Raw genomic sequence first — 18540 nt, 5'->3', positions numbered from 1 at the left:
AAGGTGCAAAATAATTTTTAATGGTGTGGGAAAGTAAGTAAATGTTTATATTTTTAATTTTGTAGTAAAATAGCCTAATCTTCTCTTTAATATCAGACATTACCAAATATACTCTTTAACAAATTATTATTTTATTCTAAATATTTTAATATTTTAATATTATGGTATATGTATATTAGTTTTGTTTAATTAGTTTTTATTTTCAAGTTATTTTGATTTTTTTTCGTTTTTTATGGGTTGTTGAATGATATCATACCACAAAATATATATACTGAGTTGAAAAATAATATACTATCGAAATTTACAAAATTATTACTAAAAAATATATATATTATGCTAACAAAGTTATATACTATCATTAAAATGTATATAACATGATACAAAATTATATACTACCACTATGTATAATAAAATAGAAACTAAATATCACAAAAAAAAAAAATTATATGTACCATACCACAAAAAATATATACACTATTGGAAATTAATATACTAACAACTTATAAAAAACTTAAAAAATTAATATAGCTTTAAAATAAAAATTAATTAAACAAAACTAATATACATATATCACTATATTAAAGTCATACAGTCCTAAATAAATAAATAAATTATAAAAAATAGCAATTTAGGTAATCACTAATGTAAAATGATCATTTCTCTACAATTTTATAAATAAGGACATTAGCTTCTTGATGCTTTTATTTTGGGCTATTTTCTATAATTTCTCTTTATGTATTTATTTTCTAAAAAAAACTTTTAACTGAGATTACTAAATTTTCAATTATTTGCTTATTACGCTTTTAATATATTTTGAAATAAGAAATAATTCTTATTATAACAAATAGCAGAAAATAGGGCTGAAAATGATAGTGGTGGAAAGATAGGACGGTGCCATGAAGTCAAAGCAAGTTCATAAGGCGATCTCGTGCTAAATTTTAGGTCAGAAGACGACTTATACATTTTCTTCTCCATGGCTATGATCACATTCAAGTACCATGGTTCCACCGGCCAATACTGCAAGAAAAATTGAAAGATTACAATTTGAAGACTTTACCAAAATACCCAAATGAGAAAAGACACTCAACAAATTTAATTCAGTGCTTTTTATCATGTCCATAATCCTTTTGCTCCTTTTGTTTATGTTAGCTTTGCTTGCTTAACTTCCAAACTTCATTACTGCCAATCTGTCTTCAACATTACTTTCTAAAACAGTCACTTTTATCAGTCTACACGCACATTTCATTATAAAAAAAAATACAAAAAAAAAAGAAGAAGACCCATACAATGTATTTCTTACCTCCCACGCCAATCATCACTGAACTCTTTCCCTACATGATAAAACCCTTGAAACCTCACTCCAGATCTTACAATCTCAAACCCCATCTTCTTAACTCAAAATTTCTTATTACAAAACCCACACATCAGTATCCTAGAGCTAGCTTTAGCCATGTTCAAAACAAAAATAACCATCTTACTCTGGCTTTCTGCCTTTGTTTTTGCTCTCCTTTCCATGATCATTTCTCTCCACAAAATCCCTCTTTTCCCAACTATCACTACCACTACCACTTCTAACATTAATCCTGGGAACAGTTTTGAGCATTCTATTTACGAAAGAATTTTCAAGCAAAGTGGCACTGAGAACTTGTTTTCTCACCTAACAAGCATGGTGTCCACTACTCATCATCATCACCACCACCACCATACGAGAGAGGCTAAATGTGACCAGAACAAGTGGGCATCAAGTCTAATATATAAGTACAATGCAGCCCTCGTTTTGACTGTTGGCTTGAATGGCTGCGCCAATTTCAGCAGCGTCCAAAAGGCAGTTGATGCTGTCCCTGAGAGGAGTATTTCTAGGACCCTCGTCATAATTGATTCCGGCACCTACAGGTTAGAAAAAATGTTGCACTTAGTGTAACTATAATATTGTCCTAAGACTTCTTTTTCACGTGCCATTACGCCACTGTCGTTTTCTCAACAACTTACATGTCTGATGTCGTTTCTTCCGACGGCTGGAATGATTGGAGGGACCCCTCTAGAGATCAGTATATATGCATCTCCTTAATTTTTTTATAATTAAATAATTTCCATTCTTAATTGTCGTATAATTGTTCTAATTATTATTAATATATTAGGTCAGTGTTTTTTGGAGAGTACCAGTGCGAGGGACCTGGGGCAAACTACACATACAGAGCCTCCTACGCGAAGCAGCTCCAGCAAGCCGAAGCAAATTCCTTCATGGACATTTCATATATCAACGGAAATGACTGGCTTTTAGATCATCCAAATATTATTTCATCTCCACATGAGGGTTATCATAGGAATTACAATGAATTTTATTCATACTAATTACCTTGATTAAATATATAGCTGCTGTTATCTTATACACATTTTTAATATTTACTAGTGCATTGCAATTAGTTTGATCAAATTTTTATTATTGTTATATAAATTTTAAATAAATAAATAATATTATATATAAAAAAATAACATCAACATATTAAAAGAAAAATTAATAACTAAAATATTGTTTATGACCTTTTTAAATAAATAATAATATGATAATAATTTTTTAGATCACAAACTACCTCATTTAAGATACAAAACATTTATGATCTTATTCAAATCATATGACATCAATAATTGGAGAATAAACTTGCTTATTCTTGATAAAAAAAAAATGTTATTTTAATTTCTTATGTAGTTATACAGTTATATTAGTGCACACACGACATTTACATATAATGTGTTTATAATAATTGTTGTTATTTAATATGAATATATATATATTTATATACGTTAGATTAAGAGTAATAAAAAAAATAACATGTTTTTTTTTTAAATATAAATGATAAATTTTTTAATAAAAATTAAGACTATGTATTATATGTTATTATATTTTACAATAATTGAATTATATTAATATAGTTATTAAATATCTAGTTTTGTATTAAATTATTATAATAATAATATTTTATTTTATATTAATATGTTTACTAAATATGTATTCTACTAAAATTTTATAGATATTTATTTTTAATTGATTTTAAAAATATATTCCATTATACTAACAAATAAAAACGTTAAACCAAGAATTACTATTAAATGCATATTTTTTTTGGGATTTTATTTTTACGGATATTGTAAAGTTATAATTGAAAAATACGGTTAATAGAAACTTTCTTCAATTATACGACTTAATGTAAAATTTTAAATATTCTTTTGCAAAAATACAGCTTGCTTTAAAAACTAGTCTGAAGATTATTGTGGAGCTATCTTCTCCTCTAACTCCAATGACAAACATTGCTAGAGCATTGTAAAGCAACTAGAAATTGATGTCCAATAATGATGATGGTGACAGCCATTGCCAGAGCTCTCCTCCTCGTTTAGAAAATATAGATTTGAGCAAAGGATGTAGTCATTAAAGTTGGAAACCTAATGATGTGAAATGACATCATCATCATCATCATCACTTGCTTCTTCATTGTAATATAAATCAAAGTTTGAGTGATCTTCCGATAAAGACAACAAAATAGTTATAGCTAGTAGTGTTTTGTTGTATAGCAGAAGCTCTTCAATAATAGGTGTCATTATTATTATTATTTTCTATTCTACCAAAAGTTTTAAATAGAGCTGAATATATAAGTGAACATTATCAAGTACATGCGGTCACAACTGATAGATTTAAAACCCTCATTTCTTTGATGTAAGTTTAGTTAATTTCTGCTTGAAACTCCATTTAGAACAATACCAAAACTAGTATGGTCAGGTCAGTCAAGAGGTTGTGACAATTTCCTTTGGGGTTGTTTTTGTTTTTGTATCAAAATAAAAATACAAATAAATGAATCAACAAATAAAAATACAGAAAATTCATGGTCTGAGAATAATTTTGTACAGTGAAAAAAAGAAAACCATCATGATCATTGTGAGATAGAATATTTAAAAGGAAAGAAGAAGAAGAATAAGAAAAAGTCTTACTAGCTTTGGTATAGCTACCTATATCTATATGGAAAATGAACCAAATAATACAATTTGATTCAACGTAGATGAAAATAGAGCCAAAGTTAAAGTGTAATGTATATGAATAATATGTTACATTTCATGTGGCTTTCCTCTATTAATGGCTAGTTCACATGTACTCGATATGGGGTTGCATTGGATTGCATTTGAAAAACATGATGGTTGCATTTGAAAATTGCACAACAGTTGCATTGGATTATATTTTGCAATCTGCAAAAGGGTTCTTTAAAGTTGTTTTAAATTGTAGTGAGTTGCTTTAGGTTGTATTGGACTTTCATTTCAGGTTGCATTAATTGCATAAGGATAGAATTTCAAAATGAGTTTTTTAAAGTTGTTTTCAGGTTACATAGGGGTTGTAGTGGATTGCACGAGTTGCATAAGAATGAAGTTAGAGTATTATCATTTTAAAGTTGCTTTAGGTTGCATAGAGTTGCATTAAGTTTTTATTTGAGATTGCGGTGGATTACTTGAATTGCATAAAAAAGAAATTAGCATGAGTTTTTTAAGTTGTCATGGTTTGCATTAAGTTGCATATGAGTTTTCATGGGTTCTTTTAAGTTACCTTGAATTGCATTGGGTTGCATGGGCTAGCATTTAAGGTTGCAATGGGTTGTTTAATTTTCTAAAATTGTATTTGGGTTGCTTTAGGTTGCATTTAAAATTGCATTGAGTTGCATGAATTTGCATTAGGTTGCATTGTTTTGCATGTGTTATTTTAGCTTGCATGAGTTGCAGTAGGCTGTTTTAGGTTGCGTTGGGCTTGCATTTGAGGTTGTTTTGGATTGCATGAGTTGCATAAAGATAAATTTGCAAATGACTTTTTAAAGTTACTTTATGTTGCATTAGGTTGCATGAGGTTTTTATTGGGCTTGCATTTGGTTGCATAAGCTTTCATTTGAGGTTGTAGTGGGTTATTTGGAGTTGCATGAGCTTGCGTTTGAGGTTGCACTGGATTGCATGAGTTGCATAATGATGATTAAGTTGCGTAATGATGTTGCTTAAGTTGATTTCATTACATTTGAGGTTGCATGTTGTAATTTGCATTTGAAATTGTATTATGTTGCATAATGATGTTGCAATATTTGCTTAATTAAACTAAAATTTGCAAATGGGTCCTTAAAATTTGTTTTATTGGGTTGCATTAGGCTTGCATTTGATGTTGCATAAGTTGCATTAGAATGAAATTCCCCAATGAGTTTTTAAGTTATCATGGTTGCATTGAGTTGTAAGGGCTTTGATTTGAGGTTGTTTTAGATTTATTGAGCTTGCATATGAGGTTGCAGTGGGTGGGTTGCATGAGGTACAACATGTGTTGCTGTAATGTTTGCAACCTTTGGAACATCAGGAACAACCTCTTTGGCAATATCTTCGACCACTTTGGCACATCATTATGTTGTAACATCTGCAACCTTAATTTGGAAATGAAGTTTTTTAAGTTGTGTTATTTGCATAGCAAATTGTTTAAAATATGTTTTCTTTTCAAGAAAAAAATTACTTTAGTTGCATTGGGTTGCAAGAGGTAGTATTGGTCTTGTATTTAACACATGAATTTGGGTTGCACTAGATAAATAGTTTAAGTTAAAAGGAACCAAAACAAAAAAAAAACTAATCAATCATATACTCAATTATCAATCTCATAATTTCCTTTACCCTAGATCATCTACATAATATGAGTATATTAAATAATAAGCAAGCCTAAATCTACGACATTCAACATCAAAATCAGTTCTCGGAATCTCCTTCTCGCCAATGAAATACTGAGCAAATGAGAACATGTATACCGCACTATTTCTGCACAAAAAAATAAAATAAAATAATAATAAATAAAAAACATAAGTCAAATTAATCCGAAAAACAACATACCCTAAAAGTATCCCTAAAACCAATAATAATATACATTAAATCATGATTTATGATCCAAGAAGCAAAACATACAGAGTACAAAACTTACATGTACAAGTACTTTTTAAAAAAAATCTAATGACTATCAGGTCTTCTTGTAGAGTTCCTACACATGACTACTTTGAGCTTAAGATTGTGCAATTATGCATACCAAGATGCCCACTAATACTACTATGAACTCTATATCACAGAGCACCAAAACTCATTTACAAAGTTAACAATTGATACAAACCAAAAGGTGGCAGCAAAATAAGAAAAAATAAATGCAAGTGTAAAAAATAACTATGGGTACTCTAGTCATAGTCATGATTTTTTTTGCCAAATTTGTTTCTTACGATGGTGTCTTCATACTATAAGTTGCTGACTAACAAAAAAAAGGGAATTACGCTTCTCCAACGTGTCAAACAAGTACAAAAAAGAAATAGTCCTACTTCCAAACTAAGGCCAATCGCTAAAAGGTGGCAAATTAATCAAAGCTATGGACTAATCTAAACTAATGTTGCATAATAATCTTTTTGACATTATTTAAAGTTGTTTTTGGAAAATTGTCTATCCCATAACTGATGAGAATCCACATGTTTTTTCTAGTAAGCATTACCATTGTGATATTTCATATGTATTTAGTTGGTATCATTTGTATCAACTAAACAATCATTCTAAATACACACACCACATATACGACATTGGTCATTGTGTCAATCTAAATAAACCTGTATCATTTCCCTTCTTATAATCGTAATCCTATAAATGTTATGCAACAATATATGTATTTGTATATATATATTCAATGTTCCCTGTCATCTAGCTAATTAAGCCAAAATACTACCAACCCTTTTCTTCTTTTCAATGGACAGGTTAAAGATCAACTTAAATGTCCCATCTGACTCCCAAATCCCATGTTCAAATTAAACCCCAAAACTAAACCTGAATTTTTTTATGATAGTGAGGATCGTAGCTTTATTATGCCTCCAATAAAATCAATTGTGTAGAGAAATAGAGTACCAACAGATGAGTTGCTAATATTAAGGACTCAAATCAACAAGTTAAGGCTTTGGTTGAGGATCATAAAAAAATACATTGCAAAAACAAATTGTGCCCAAAAGAACTCAAACACATAATCCTATCCATTGAGACAATTCAACGAACATCTAGTGGTCCACAATAGCAAACAAATTGGAATACTAGAACCATAAATTCATGAAGAGTGTAATATTTCTTGGAGAGTAAAGTAAAGCCATGGGCATGAAAACAACTCACAAAAATAGAAGCCATAAAGAGCAGCTCGAAGAGTAACTCAGGGACACCAAAGCCATGAGGAGACGCACTACTTGGGATGATACATTCTCAAAATTTGACGGATCATGGTGGTGGTTGCCGAAGAGAAAAGAAGAAATAGAGGGTTGAAATCTATGTGGTTGCAACCTTGCCGATGAAACGGTTTGAAAAGTCAGCAGAGGGGTCATGGTGAAGAGAGAAAGAGGGGGGTCATGGTGGTGGTTGTGCTCTGTGTAGTTGCAAGCTTGCCCAACAAATGTGAAAAAGGAGAGAAGAGAGAACGATGAAGTGTTTAAAACCAAAGAAAATTGAGCATGAAAAACTACAGAAACAAAGGAAAAGGGTTTAGACCGTAAAAATGAAAATAAATATTCTATTTTAATGTAAAAGTAAGAAAAATCATAATATAAAAATGGAACAAAATAAAAATAACCGTAAAAGTATAATTTTTTTTAATTATCGTATATGTTATACCCAGATTTCGAGCCATGATAAATGTGACCTCGAAAGCTGGATTCGCAGCGAATGAACTCGTAAAGTCTGAAGTATGTTCCAAGACTAGACATCGAGCCTGCAAAGCTGAGATGACTTCGAATATGGTGGCCTCGAAATCCACACGATCTCGAAGGGTAGCTCCCGAGATGCATCTGTCCTCAGGGATGACCTCGGATCATGGGTTCCGAGCCTGACGCGCGTACGATCTCGAAAGCCATGTGACCTCGGGAGATGTTATTAGCTCGAAAGTTGATGTGAGACCTGGGAGAATAAGGCCTTGGTGATATATGATAATAACCTTGAATATCTTAAAGTGTTGTCTATAAGAGACGTGGTCTACATTTATTACTGTAAATCCCCTAAAATCATGGGATATTATTTGATTAGTTATACGCCCCCTGGTCTTCAGGGGACGTTTCCTTTTATATCGGATTACAGGCATTTAAGGCCATTTGATTTATTTGCACAAAAAGAGTAACTACCCAAAATATGTGGGATAGTATTCTGCAATCTTCTCTATAAATAGAGAGGTCATGCACCATTGTAAGGGACCGAATCTCTGAATCTTGAGAGAAATCTCTGAAGAATTCATACTTGAAGAATTTTCAGAGATCATCTTGAGTTTAATAACAAAGACTCGTGGACTAGGCAGATTTAACTGCTGAACCACGTAAAAATTGTGTTTTGTATTATCATATTTATATTGGCCATCACTGTTTGTTGTTTACATGCTCTTCTTTCACGGTTGACGAAAAACGGCGTCAACAGTTTGGTGCTTTCATTGAGAGCCTTAAGCATTCATCCCTGAGTAAGTCATGGCCACTAATAATCAGGACGTTACTGAAGAAAATTACCCAAGACATCCTGGGAAACAACCAATGGAAAACCCGGATGTTGAAGAAAGAAGTGGATCTTCTGATTCCCGGGGACCACCTGCTCCACCAAGGGATGAGGATATGTATTACAATCCTGAGCGGTATGTTCCCATTGTGGAACTTGAAAACCGACAATTGAAGCAGCAATTGGCAGAGGCCAACAAACGGAATGAGGAGTTGGCAAGGATAGCCGCAGAGGCGCAGGTGGCTCAGCCCCCGCCTCCGCGCGAAAACCAAGTTCCTCCTCCAAAGGACGTACACGTTCCTCCCCGTAGACCCCGTGGGCGCCCACGAAAAGATGCTGCCACAAGGAGGCCAACTCAACCTCCGGCACTAGCAGAGCCATCCGCTCCCCCTAGGCCTCAGAGAAATACTCGGGCAAGGGCCCCGGCTAACCTGCCTGTGGAAGTTCCTGCGGGAACTGAGAACAACCGAATCCCTGCAGAGGCTCGGACTCAAATACCTGGGAGCGCACCAAATGCGACCGACCCATCTCGGGAAAATTCTGGACCGTCTAGGCCGCGACATGGATGGCAGCCACCGTCACCCATACGGTTCCCTCCATCACCTATAAGATATCATTCACCCCCCGCAGGAATGCTCAACCAATTCGAGATCAGGGCGAAAGGCGTGCGGGAGGAAGACAAGGAAATGGGGAGGCTTTCCAGGAGCGGAGAGGCGCCCCATCTAAAAAAAGTCAAACATCTCGGTCTTGTACGGCGGAGACGAGGCGACATGGAAAGAATCCATCACGAAATAACCATGCGACGAGTTTTACCAGTGATGATTATGGAGATACCAGGTCGGTCAGCAAGCATGACCGAGGTCGTAAGAATACTGGAAACCGCAGAAATCGTCCCGACCTACGAGAGCACCTGAATCAAAGTCGAGGTAATGGTGACCCAATAAATCCAGACCTGAGGGATCGCTTGAATAGGCGTAGAGATCCCTTGCGGAGGTGCGAGCCTGGAATTATGATCGATGACAACCGATTCCAGACAGTACCCCTTGCGGACCCAGTCCAAGAAAGAATCGATCAGCTTGAAAAGGCCTTTAGGCTTTTGAAAAATGAGCAAGAGAATGATCGATATGAAGACTCTGACGAGGAGCTCGAACCGTTTGCTCCCCATATTTCCAATACTCCATTTCCTCAAGGGTTTCGGATCCCTCACGTCCCAACGTTCGAAGGAAAGACCGACCCGTATAGTCATCTGAGCACGTTCAACACCATAATGAGAGCCAGTAACGTGGGTTACGAGCTCAGATGCATGTTATTTCCAGCATCATTAACAGGACCTGCCAAAAGCTGGTTCGAAAAATATAAGAGACACTCGATAACTTCTTGGGGGTAGTTGTCTAAAGACTTTAAGAAGAAGTTCAGAGCGATGATGGGGGTCAGACCAGAGGAATCAACCTTAACTAACGTTCGACAACAACCGGGCGAAACACTAAAAAGTTACCTAACAAGGTTTAATCTGGAAGTCGCCCGAGCTCGGAACGTAGATGACAGTGGGCACCTAATGGCTGTCCAAGCCGGCGTAATGCCGGGGAGTGCCCTTTGGGACGACATGCAAAGAAAACCATTGAGGTCCATAACCGAGTTTAACAGACGAGCGCAGAGGTTTGTCAATGTAGAGGAAGCGAGGTCGACACTTAATGTGACTTCCCAGCTCGAAACTACAATGATAAACGTCAACTCTGCCTCAACCTCGGCGGACCTAGCAGCTCCAAATCCTGTCGCGGAAAACCCCTCCAAGAGGAAAAAGAACGAAGGGAGTAACCCTGAAGCCGAGGGAGGAAAGAAAAAGAAAGGGGAGAGATATTTCTCCGTGTATAGAGTATACACCGAGCTCAATGAGTCTCGGGAGAACATATACGTGGCTAATGAAAACCAGGTCCCCTTTAGGCGTCCGGACCCGATGAGAAATCAAAAATCCAAGAAGGACTCCAGTAAGTATTGCCGATTTCACAAAGACACCGGGCATACAACTGATGAATGTCGACAACTGAAGGACGAGATTGAAGGATTGATCTTGAGAGGTTACTTCCGACAATATGTCAAAAACCAGAGTACTAGTCAGGCGGCCGCGAGCCAGATAGTAGCCGCGCCTCCGATGGCACAAAACAATAATTCCCGAGCTCGGGAAGAAGATAGGCCCCCACCGATAGATGGAGAGGATGTAATAACCATCTCGGGAGGGCCTCATCCCGCAGGAGTAGGCAGGAATGCCCAAAAGAGATACGTTAACGAGCTGAAAACTGGGGATGCGTCTCCTTATGAACCCGAACCTAGGGCTCCAAAAAGCTAGAGGATTGAAACACAACCAATAACCTCACTGAGGAAGACGCGTCCCATGTCTAGTTTCCTCACCATGATCCACTGGTCATCACTCTCTAGCTGGCCAATAAAAGGGTCCACCGAGTTCTCATAGACAATGGGAGCTCAGTCAACATTCTTTATAAAGCAACCCTCGAAAAGATGGGACTCTCCCTTCGCGACCTGAAAGCATGTGCAACTACTTTATACGGATTTTCAGGAGAAGGGACCGCCTGCATGGGATCCATCGAGCTCCCCATGACCTTGGGAGACTACCCAGTCTCGGCAACCAAGATGATGGAGTTCGTGGTAGTAGACTTACCATCAGCCTACAATGTGCTGCTCGGGAGACCCGCCCTGGTCGGGCTGGGGGCAGTTTCATCAGTAAGGCATCTGGCCCTTAAGTTCCCGACCTCCAGCGGAGTCGGAACATTGAAGGGAGATCAATTAGCAGGGAGGGAATGCTACAGCATCTCCTTGAGAGGAAAGAAACAGACGAGCGCACAAGCACTTGCCATCATTCAAAACAAAGACGAAACGGTCTTAGAGATTGACGAAGAGATTGATCCAAGGATTGAGGAGAAAGTTGACCTCGAACCTTTAGAGGAGCTCGAAGAAATTCAGCTCGAGGAAGCCGATCCCTCGAAAAAGGTGAAGGTCGGAAAACACCTCCAAGATGAGACAAAATAGCAATTAATTTGCTTTTTGAAGAAAAACCAGGATGTCTTCGCGTGGTCGCACTCGGACATGGTGGGAATAAGTCCAAGTATAGCAAGCCACGCACTGAATATAGAAAAAAGCTTCCCCCCGAAGCAACAAAAGCGAAGACAGCTGAACGAAGATAGAAAGAAAGCACTAAAGGAGGAGGTTGACAGGTTAAAGGCAAGCCGATTCATTAGGGATGCCTTTTACCCTGACTGGGTAGCCAATCCGGTGTTGGTCCCAAAGCCCAATGGGACGTGGCGAACCTGTATTGACTACTCAGATCTCAACAAAGCTTGCCCAAAAGACTGTTTTTCGTTGCCAAGGATTGACCAGCTCGTGGATGCCACGGCGGGGCATGGTCTGATGTCCTTCATGGATGCCTATTCTGGATATAACCAGATTCCCATGCATGCCCCCGACCAAGAACATACGAGCTTCATCACGGATAATGGGCTATACTGCTATAATGTCATGCCATTCGGGCTCAAGAATGCTGGGGCCACATATCAGCGGCTCGTGAACATGATGTTTTCATAAAAAATAGGAAACAACATGGAAGTTTATGTCGATGACATGCTTGTCAAATCTCAACTCAACAAGAACCATGTTGATGACCTCGAAGAGTGCTTCGGCATACTCCGGAAATACAACATGAAGCTAAATCCTCAGAAGTGCACTTTTGGGGTGTCTTCAGGAAAATTCCTAGGCTTTATTGTGAACTCTCGTGGAATCGAGGCTAACCCTGACAAGATCAAGGCCCTGATTGACATGCCCTCACCTCGAAGGCACAAAGATGTCCAAAGTTTGACTGGCAGGATGGCAGCCCTAAGCAGATTCATCTCGAAATCTACGGATCGTGGTCTTCCATTTTTCAACTTATTGAGAGGAGGTAAGAAATTTGAATGGACGGAGGAATGCGAGCTGGCCTTTCAGGAGCTCAAAAAGCACCTTGCGGAACCACCCATCCTGTCAAAACCTGAAATGGGAGAAATACTATACCTATACCTTTCAACCACCGAACACGCAATAAGCGCAGTGCTCGTTCGAGAAGAAGAGAAGGTGCAAAGACCCGTTTACTACATCAGTAAAAGATTAATGGGGGCAGAGTCAAGATACCCATTGATGGAGAAGCTCGCACTCAGTTTAATTCATTCGTCTCGTAAACTCCGCCCCTACTTTCAGGCGCATCCCATCCATGTGCTGACTGACCAACCACTTATGCAAGTCTTGTCTAAACCAGAAGCTTCAGGTCGACTTCTTAAATGGGCTGTTGAGCTCGGACAGTTCGAGATCACCTACCACCCGAGAACGACCATTAAGGCACAGACGTTGGCGGACTTTATAGTGGAATGTACTGGCATAGCCGACGACGAGGTAATAACCCCGGCCCACGAGTTGTGGAAACTTTACGTCGACGGCTCATCAAATGAAAATGGAGCGGGGGCAGGGGTCATTTTGGTTACCCCCGCAGGGAGCAGATTTCATTCTGCCTTAAGATTTGGTTTCAAAGCGTCGAATAGTGAGGCTGAATACGAGGCTTTACTCGCAGGACTTCGTATAGCAAAGGAGCTCAAAGCTAGAGCTATACATTGCTACAGTGATTCCCAGCTTGTGGTAAATCAAATCTTGGGAGAATACCAGGCTCGCGACACGAGAATGGTAGCTTATTTGGAAAAGGCAAAATCCGCATTGGAATGTTTCGAATTTTATACCATCGAACAGGTTCCCCGCGAGTGGAACTCAAATGCAGATGCCTTAGCTCGGCTCGCCACATCCGCTGAAAATGAAGAACTGAACATTGTGCCCATAGAACACCTATCGTCACCTAGCATTAATGATCCAGAGGAGGAAGATGTGTGTATGATCGAAACAGAACCTACCTGGATGACCCCAATAGTTGAATATCTCGAGAACGGAGTCCTTCCAAGAGACCCGAACCAGGCTCGAAAGTTGATGTATCAACTTCCCCGTTACACCATTTTGGACGGAAAGCTATACAGAAGGGGATATTCCATGCCGTTACTTCGGTGCATAACCCCGCCCGAAGCTAAGAAGATCATTGAAGAAATTCATGAAGGGTTCTGCGGAGATCACACCGAGGGGCATAGCCTATCCAAGAAGATCATACGCCAAGGATATTTCTGGCCAACTATTAAAACGGATTCTTTCGAGTACGTGAAGAAATGCGAAAAATGCCAGAGATTCGCCACGATTCCTCGAGCTCCACCATCCAAGCTGACCATGTTGACTTCCCCATGGCCTTTCGCGGTATGGGGCATCGACCTCATAGGCTCTCTCCCGACTGGCAAAGGCGGAGTAAAATATGCTGTAGTCACCGTGGATTACTTCACGAAGTGGACGGAGGCTGAACCATTGGCAACTATAACTTCAAAAAAGATCCTTGATTTTGTAGTAAAAAGCATCGTGTGCCGATATGGGGTGCCGAGGAAGATCGTATCCGACAACGGAACCCAGTTCGATTGCGACTTGTTCACCAACTTTTGTGAAAAGAACGGCATAATAAAGAGTTTTTCATCAGTAGCTCATCCTCAAGTGAATGGCCAGGTCGAGGCTGTGAACAAAACTCTCAAAAGTTCTCTGAAGAAAAAGTTGGAGGAGGCGAAGGGACGGTGGCCCGAAGAATTGCCCCAAGTCCTATGGGGATATAGGACCACATCTCGAACATTAACAGGACATACCTCGTTCTCTCTAGCATATGGTTGCGAGGCAATGTTGCCCATCGAGGTTGAAATCCCAACGATCCGAACTCAGATTTACGATCAAAGTTCAAACCACACTCAGCTCCAGGAGACCTTAGACTTGATTGAAGAAAAACGAGAAGAGGCTTAGTTAAGAAACGCCGCCTACCAGTAGCGAACTACCGGGTATTTCAACAAGAGGGTTCGAGATCGAAAGTTCGGAATGGGAGATCTGGTGTTGAGACACGTATTTTTGGCAACGCGAGATCCGGCAGCTGGAGTGCTCGGGCCGAATTGGGAAGAACCGTACCAGATAGAGTCAGTCATTCGGCCCGGTGTGTACAAACTTGCGAGATTGGACGGGAGCTTGGTACCGCGAGCATGGAATGGCGAACACCTTAGACCTTACTATCAGTAGTGTAGGAAGTGTGTTGCTTGTAACCATGATTGATTATCTGTAGTAGTTTGTTTGCTTTTGAATTCCATCAAATAAAGATCTATTTCGTTCAATATGTTATCTCTTTTTATTTTTGCAATCTCTCTTAATTTAATAACCTATGGTCACACTCATAGGATATTAAGGGGGCATCATTGGTATATATACCATTGATTTAAAAAATAAAAAATAAAAATAAAAACATAAAAGTATTTGGATATAACCAGATACGCGAGCTTAGATAGTTTGGACATAACCAAATTATCAAAAACATAAAAGTATTTGGACATAACCAGATACGCGAGCTTAGATAGTTTGGACAACCAAATTATCAAAAGATAATAACGTTTGGATTTAACTAGATGTGCAAACTTAATAGGTTTGGAACAAACCAGCTAAAACTAATCGACAAGTTGGAATTTAAACCTACTTCGAAATAAGTCGAGATCGAGGCTGGAATATCTTAAAGAAAAATAGTTTCGAACTCATAACCTCGGGGAGATAACCGAGGATGAGGAAAAGTAACTAAGCAAAAAGATATAACTAAACCAGTCACGTTACATACCATGTGAGAACTTTCAGATTCATGGTTAAAGTAATATCCGACCTTGATAAATAACGAGATCGGAAGCAGATAATTTGAGCAAACGATGCATGAATGCATCGAGTCTCGAGCCTAAATCCACACTATGTTTGTATGAATAAATAAACATAAATGATTCATCAATATAAAATATGCAAAATATTTCGAGCCAAGAAATGTAAAGCATATGTAAGTTTATAAAAAAAAAAAAATTGTATCAGCCCTACGGGCATAAATAAAAATAGTTACAAACAATAGAGGGACGCAGCCCCGAGGTAAAAATCAAGAAGGAGCAATTCCCTTGTCTTTTCCGGCGTCAACGACACTAGACCCTCCAGGAGGAAGAGCATGACTATCCTTCTGAGCAGCCTCTCGAGCAGCTTCACTCGCCTCAAGACGGGCACTCCACCGCTCTACATACTTGGCCTCGAGAGGACCCAGGAAGCTGGTATCGAGGTTGGCATTGTCAACATCTTTCTCCTCTTCGAGCTTAGCGTTAGCCTTCTCTAGCTCGGCAAGACGAGTCTTCGCCTGTTCAAGCTCAGCTTTCGTCTTATCCAGCTCCGCAAGATGGGTCTTCACTTTCTCAAGTTCGGTCTTCGAGTCCTTGAGTTCATCAACCATCTTAAGCTGGAGATCCCTCGACTCTTGGGCCAGAGACATACTCGTGTGCACCTCGTTGGTCAGCTTATAATTAAGTTGTGCTGAAACGACAAGGGCCTGAAATACAAAGAACGAATTAGATCGCGAGCTGAGACACAAATAGTTAAAGGAGAGTTGCGAAGGCTACCACGGCAGTGAGTTCAATACTCTTATCATAAAGAGTATTACAGTCCGAGGCCTTGTGCACAAGGTCCTAATGGTCGGCGCCGAAGCCTGAAAAACTCTGACCCACTCGAGAGAGGACGTCCGAGCTAAGCACAACCCCTTGGGTCCCAGCGGCGCCGTCAAGCACGAACTCCTCAATATGAGGTCGGGCCGTCGGCAGTTGAACCTTGGAGACAGGAGGTTTCTTCGGGGGCCAGCCGACTGTTATTTGAGTGTCGGTCGGAGGAAGCGAGACGGGCGCGGTTGAACCAGACGCATCAACCTGGACAATCGGCTCCTCGGTTGTGCTCGCAGTAGCCTGAGCCGTTGGGGTCTTCTTGAGGCGTCTGGGGACCTTGGATGGTCGGTCGGACCTCCGCGAGGCTCTCGGGCGTTTACTCTTCTGAGCTCCAGCTCCCTCATCACTAAAAAGCACAACGTCGAGATCGGGATCCATGGCACCTGCACAGTTCCAATCGAAGTTAGACATAATGATAATAAGCTTGGAAAATAAAAAATAAAAAACCAAGTAAAGAAAGACCTAACTGGAAATCTCCCCCGAACTAGAGCTCGGGGACCATGAAATTCCCCCATCTTCAGAAGAGGCGGGGGGGAGTACCTTCCCTATAGGTGGACGTCAACCTCGAAAGGTCCCTATAGTCGTTTGTCCCATATTGGACAGCTATCCTGTCCCACACTTCATTCAGACTATACATGGAGTCATACTTCCCGAGCCAACTATCAAACCTATGAACTCGGTCGTCTACCCAAGTCCAAATATAGAAGTGGTCCCTATCGTCTGGGCACAAGACTAACCTATCGGGTTTATATTTTAGTAAGGTAGGGGACCACATTCTCGAGCTAAGGATGACTTTACCTTCTTCATCTGAGTCTGAGCTCGAGGCTTCATAATTAGCCTCATTCCCCGATGGCGGACTCCTTCTGCAGACTGGAGGTGGGGGCCTCACCTCTCTCCTCGGAGGGAGGATGCCTGTGGGAAAAGGCACCTGCTCCCAATGTTCATACTTTTTATTGGACCAGTCAAAGGTGGACTGGCCCTCTCCCAAAAGTTCGCAATCTCGGAGTTTATCCTCATGTAAAAGGCCTCGTCAGGAGTAGGACGTTGAAAATTGGCTGGAAAGCAAGACACATTTTAACTAAGTACGGATCTTACAGCTAAAATCCCGAGCATAGAGATAAAAAAAAAAGGTTGGAATACTTACGAATCCGCCTGAAATGAGTAGCATCGAGACGGAGACAAGCCGTCTGTCCAGAAGAAGGCTTTCTTAAAATCAGGTGGGTGAATGGGAAGGTCCTCAAATACCTTTTTTTCTTTGGGATAGCTCGAAAGGTAATAAAATCCATCTCCTCCCCGAGCTCGGGAGGGATTGCTTTTCAGACAAAAGAGATATAAAATCTCTTGCGGTGAAGGCCCCGTCCACTTCAGCTCGTGGTATAGCGACCTCAGGGCAGACAGAACCCTGTAAGAATTGGTGTTGAGCTGGAACGGAGCCAACCCAACAAAATCCGTGAAGTCCTTGAAAAAAGGCTTCAAAGGCAACAGCGCCCCTGCCTTCATGTGTTCCTGGCTCCATGCCGCGTATCTCAGCCTGTTGTCACGGTCCCCGGGGGCGTAACAGCTTCGTTCGTGAGCGGCTGGAGCTCGACACTTCAAGGAACTTGACAACCTGAGGCCATGGAGGGCCAGAATTTCAGTTATCTGACTTGTCGAGGTAACCGAGCTCCAATAGTTCTCGGCCTCGAAGATTTCTCTCCTCGGTTACGAGGTAGAAGGCTCCCCCATAAGTGAAAATTGGAGCTCTCCCGGGCTGTACGCAACAGTCACTGTCAGTTTAGGGTCGAGTGGGATCGACCTGGGCCCTAAATTGGATTCTGGGTAAATAGCCTCTCGAAGGGTCCTCCTCTTCTTCTCTATGACCTCGTCAATTTGGTGGCGGTAATGAGTTCGAATGTCCTCCCGTTCGCGGGCGAGATCGTACTCGCGAATTCGACGTTGATTTCGAGCAAACAGCGATTCCGGGCTCGGGGTTTTGGGCGAATAAGGGATTGCCAGCAACGACCCCCACCGTCTTTCCAGATTCTGTGACATCTAGCGAGAAAGAAAAAATGGTGAGGGTCATGCATGCAAAATTACGAGCTTGACAAGACAAGCTCGGAGTTTAGGAACAAAACAAGCTCGATACTAAGACCCTTATTAAAGAGTTAGAACATGCGTTCCACGAGAAAGGGAGGAGAGTGGACAATTTTTTTTGAAAATCCCGAAAATCAGGGGAAAAAGAGTGGCGGATGACCAGAAAAGGTAACCTTGGGTATCGTTCATTTGTCAAGGCCAAGGTTTTATACCCGATATCTTGGTGTACAAGAAACGTCTTTTAAAATTTTAAAACCCAGAAAACAAAGAT

At 40.0% G+C, this 18540-nt stretch overlaps 1 protein-coding gene across 1 annotated transcript; it reads left to right on the top strand.

Annotated features, from left to right (window-relative positions):
- The first annotated feature begins 854 nt into the window (after positions 1–854).
- On the top strand, positions 855–2429 carry LOC133829412 (probable pectinesterase 15). Its single transcript, XM_062259164.1, has 2 exons — positions 855–1893; positions 2139–2429. Exons 1-2 carry the CDS (start codon positions 1451–1453, stop codon positions 2350–2352), a joined length of 657 nt encoding a protein of 218 aa, XP_062115148.1. The 5' UTR covers positions 855–1450; the 3' UTR covers positions 2353–2429.
- The last annotated feature ends 16111 nt before the right edge of the window (positions 2430–18540 follow it).

Source organism: Humulus lupulus, chromosome 4 (assembly GCF_963169125.1).
Source record: "Humulus lupulus chromosome 4, drHumLupu1.1, whole genome shotgun sequence".
NCBI lineage: Eukaryota > Viridiplantae > Streptophyta > Magnoliopsida > Rosales > Cannabaceae > Humulus > Humulus lupulus.
The sequence above is the reverse complement of the archived record's forward strand: the minus strand, read 5'-3'. Positions and strand labels throughout refer to the sequence as shown.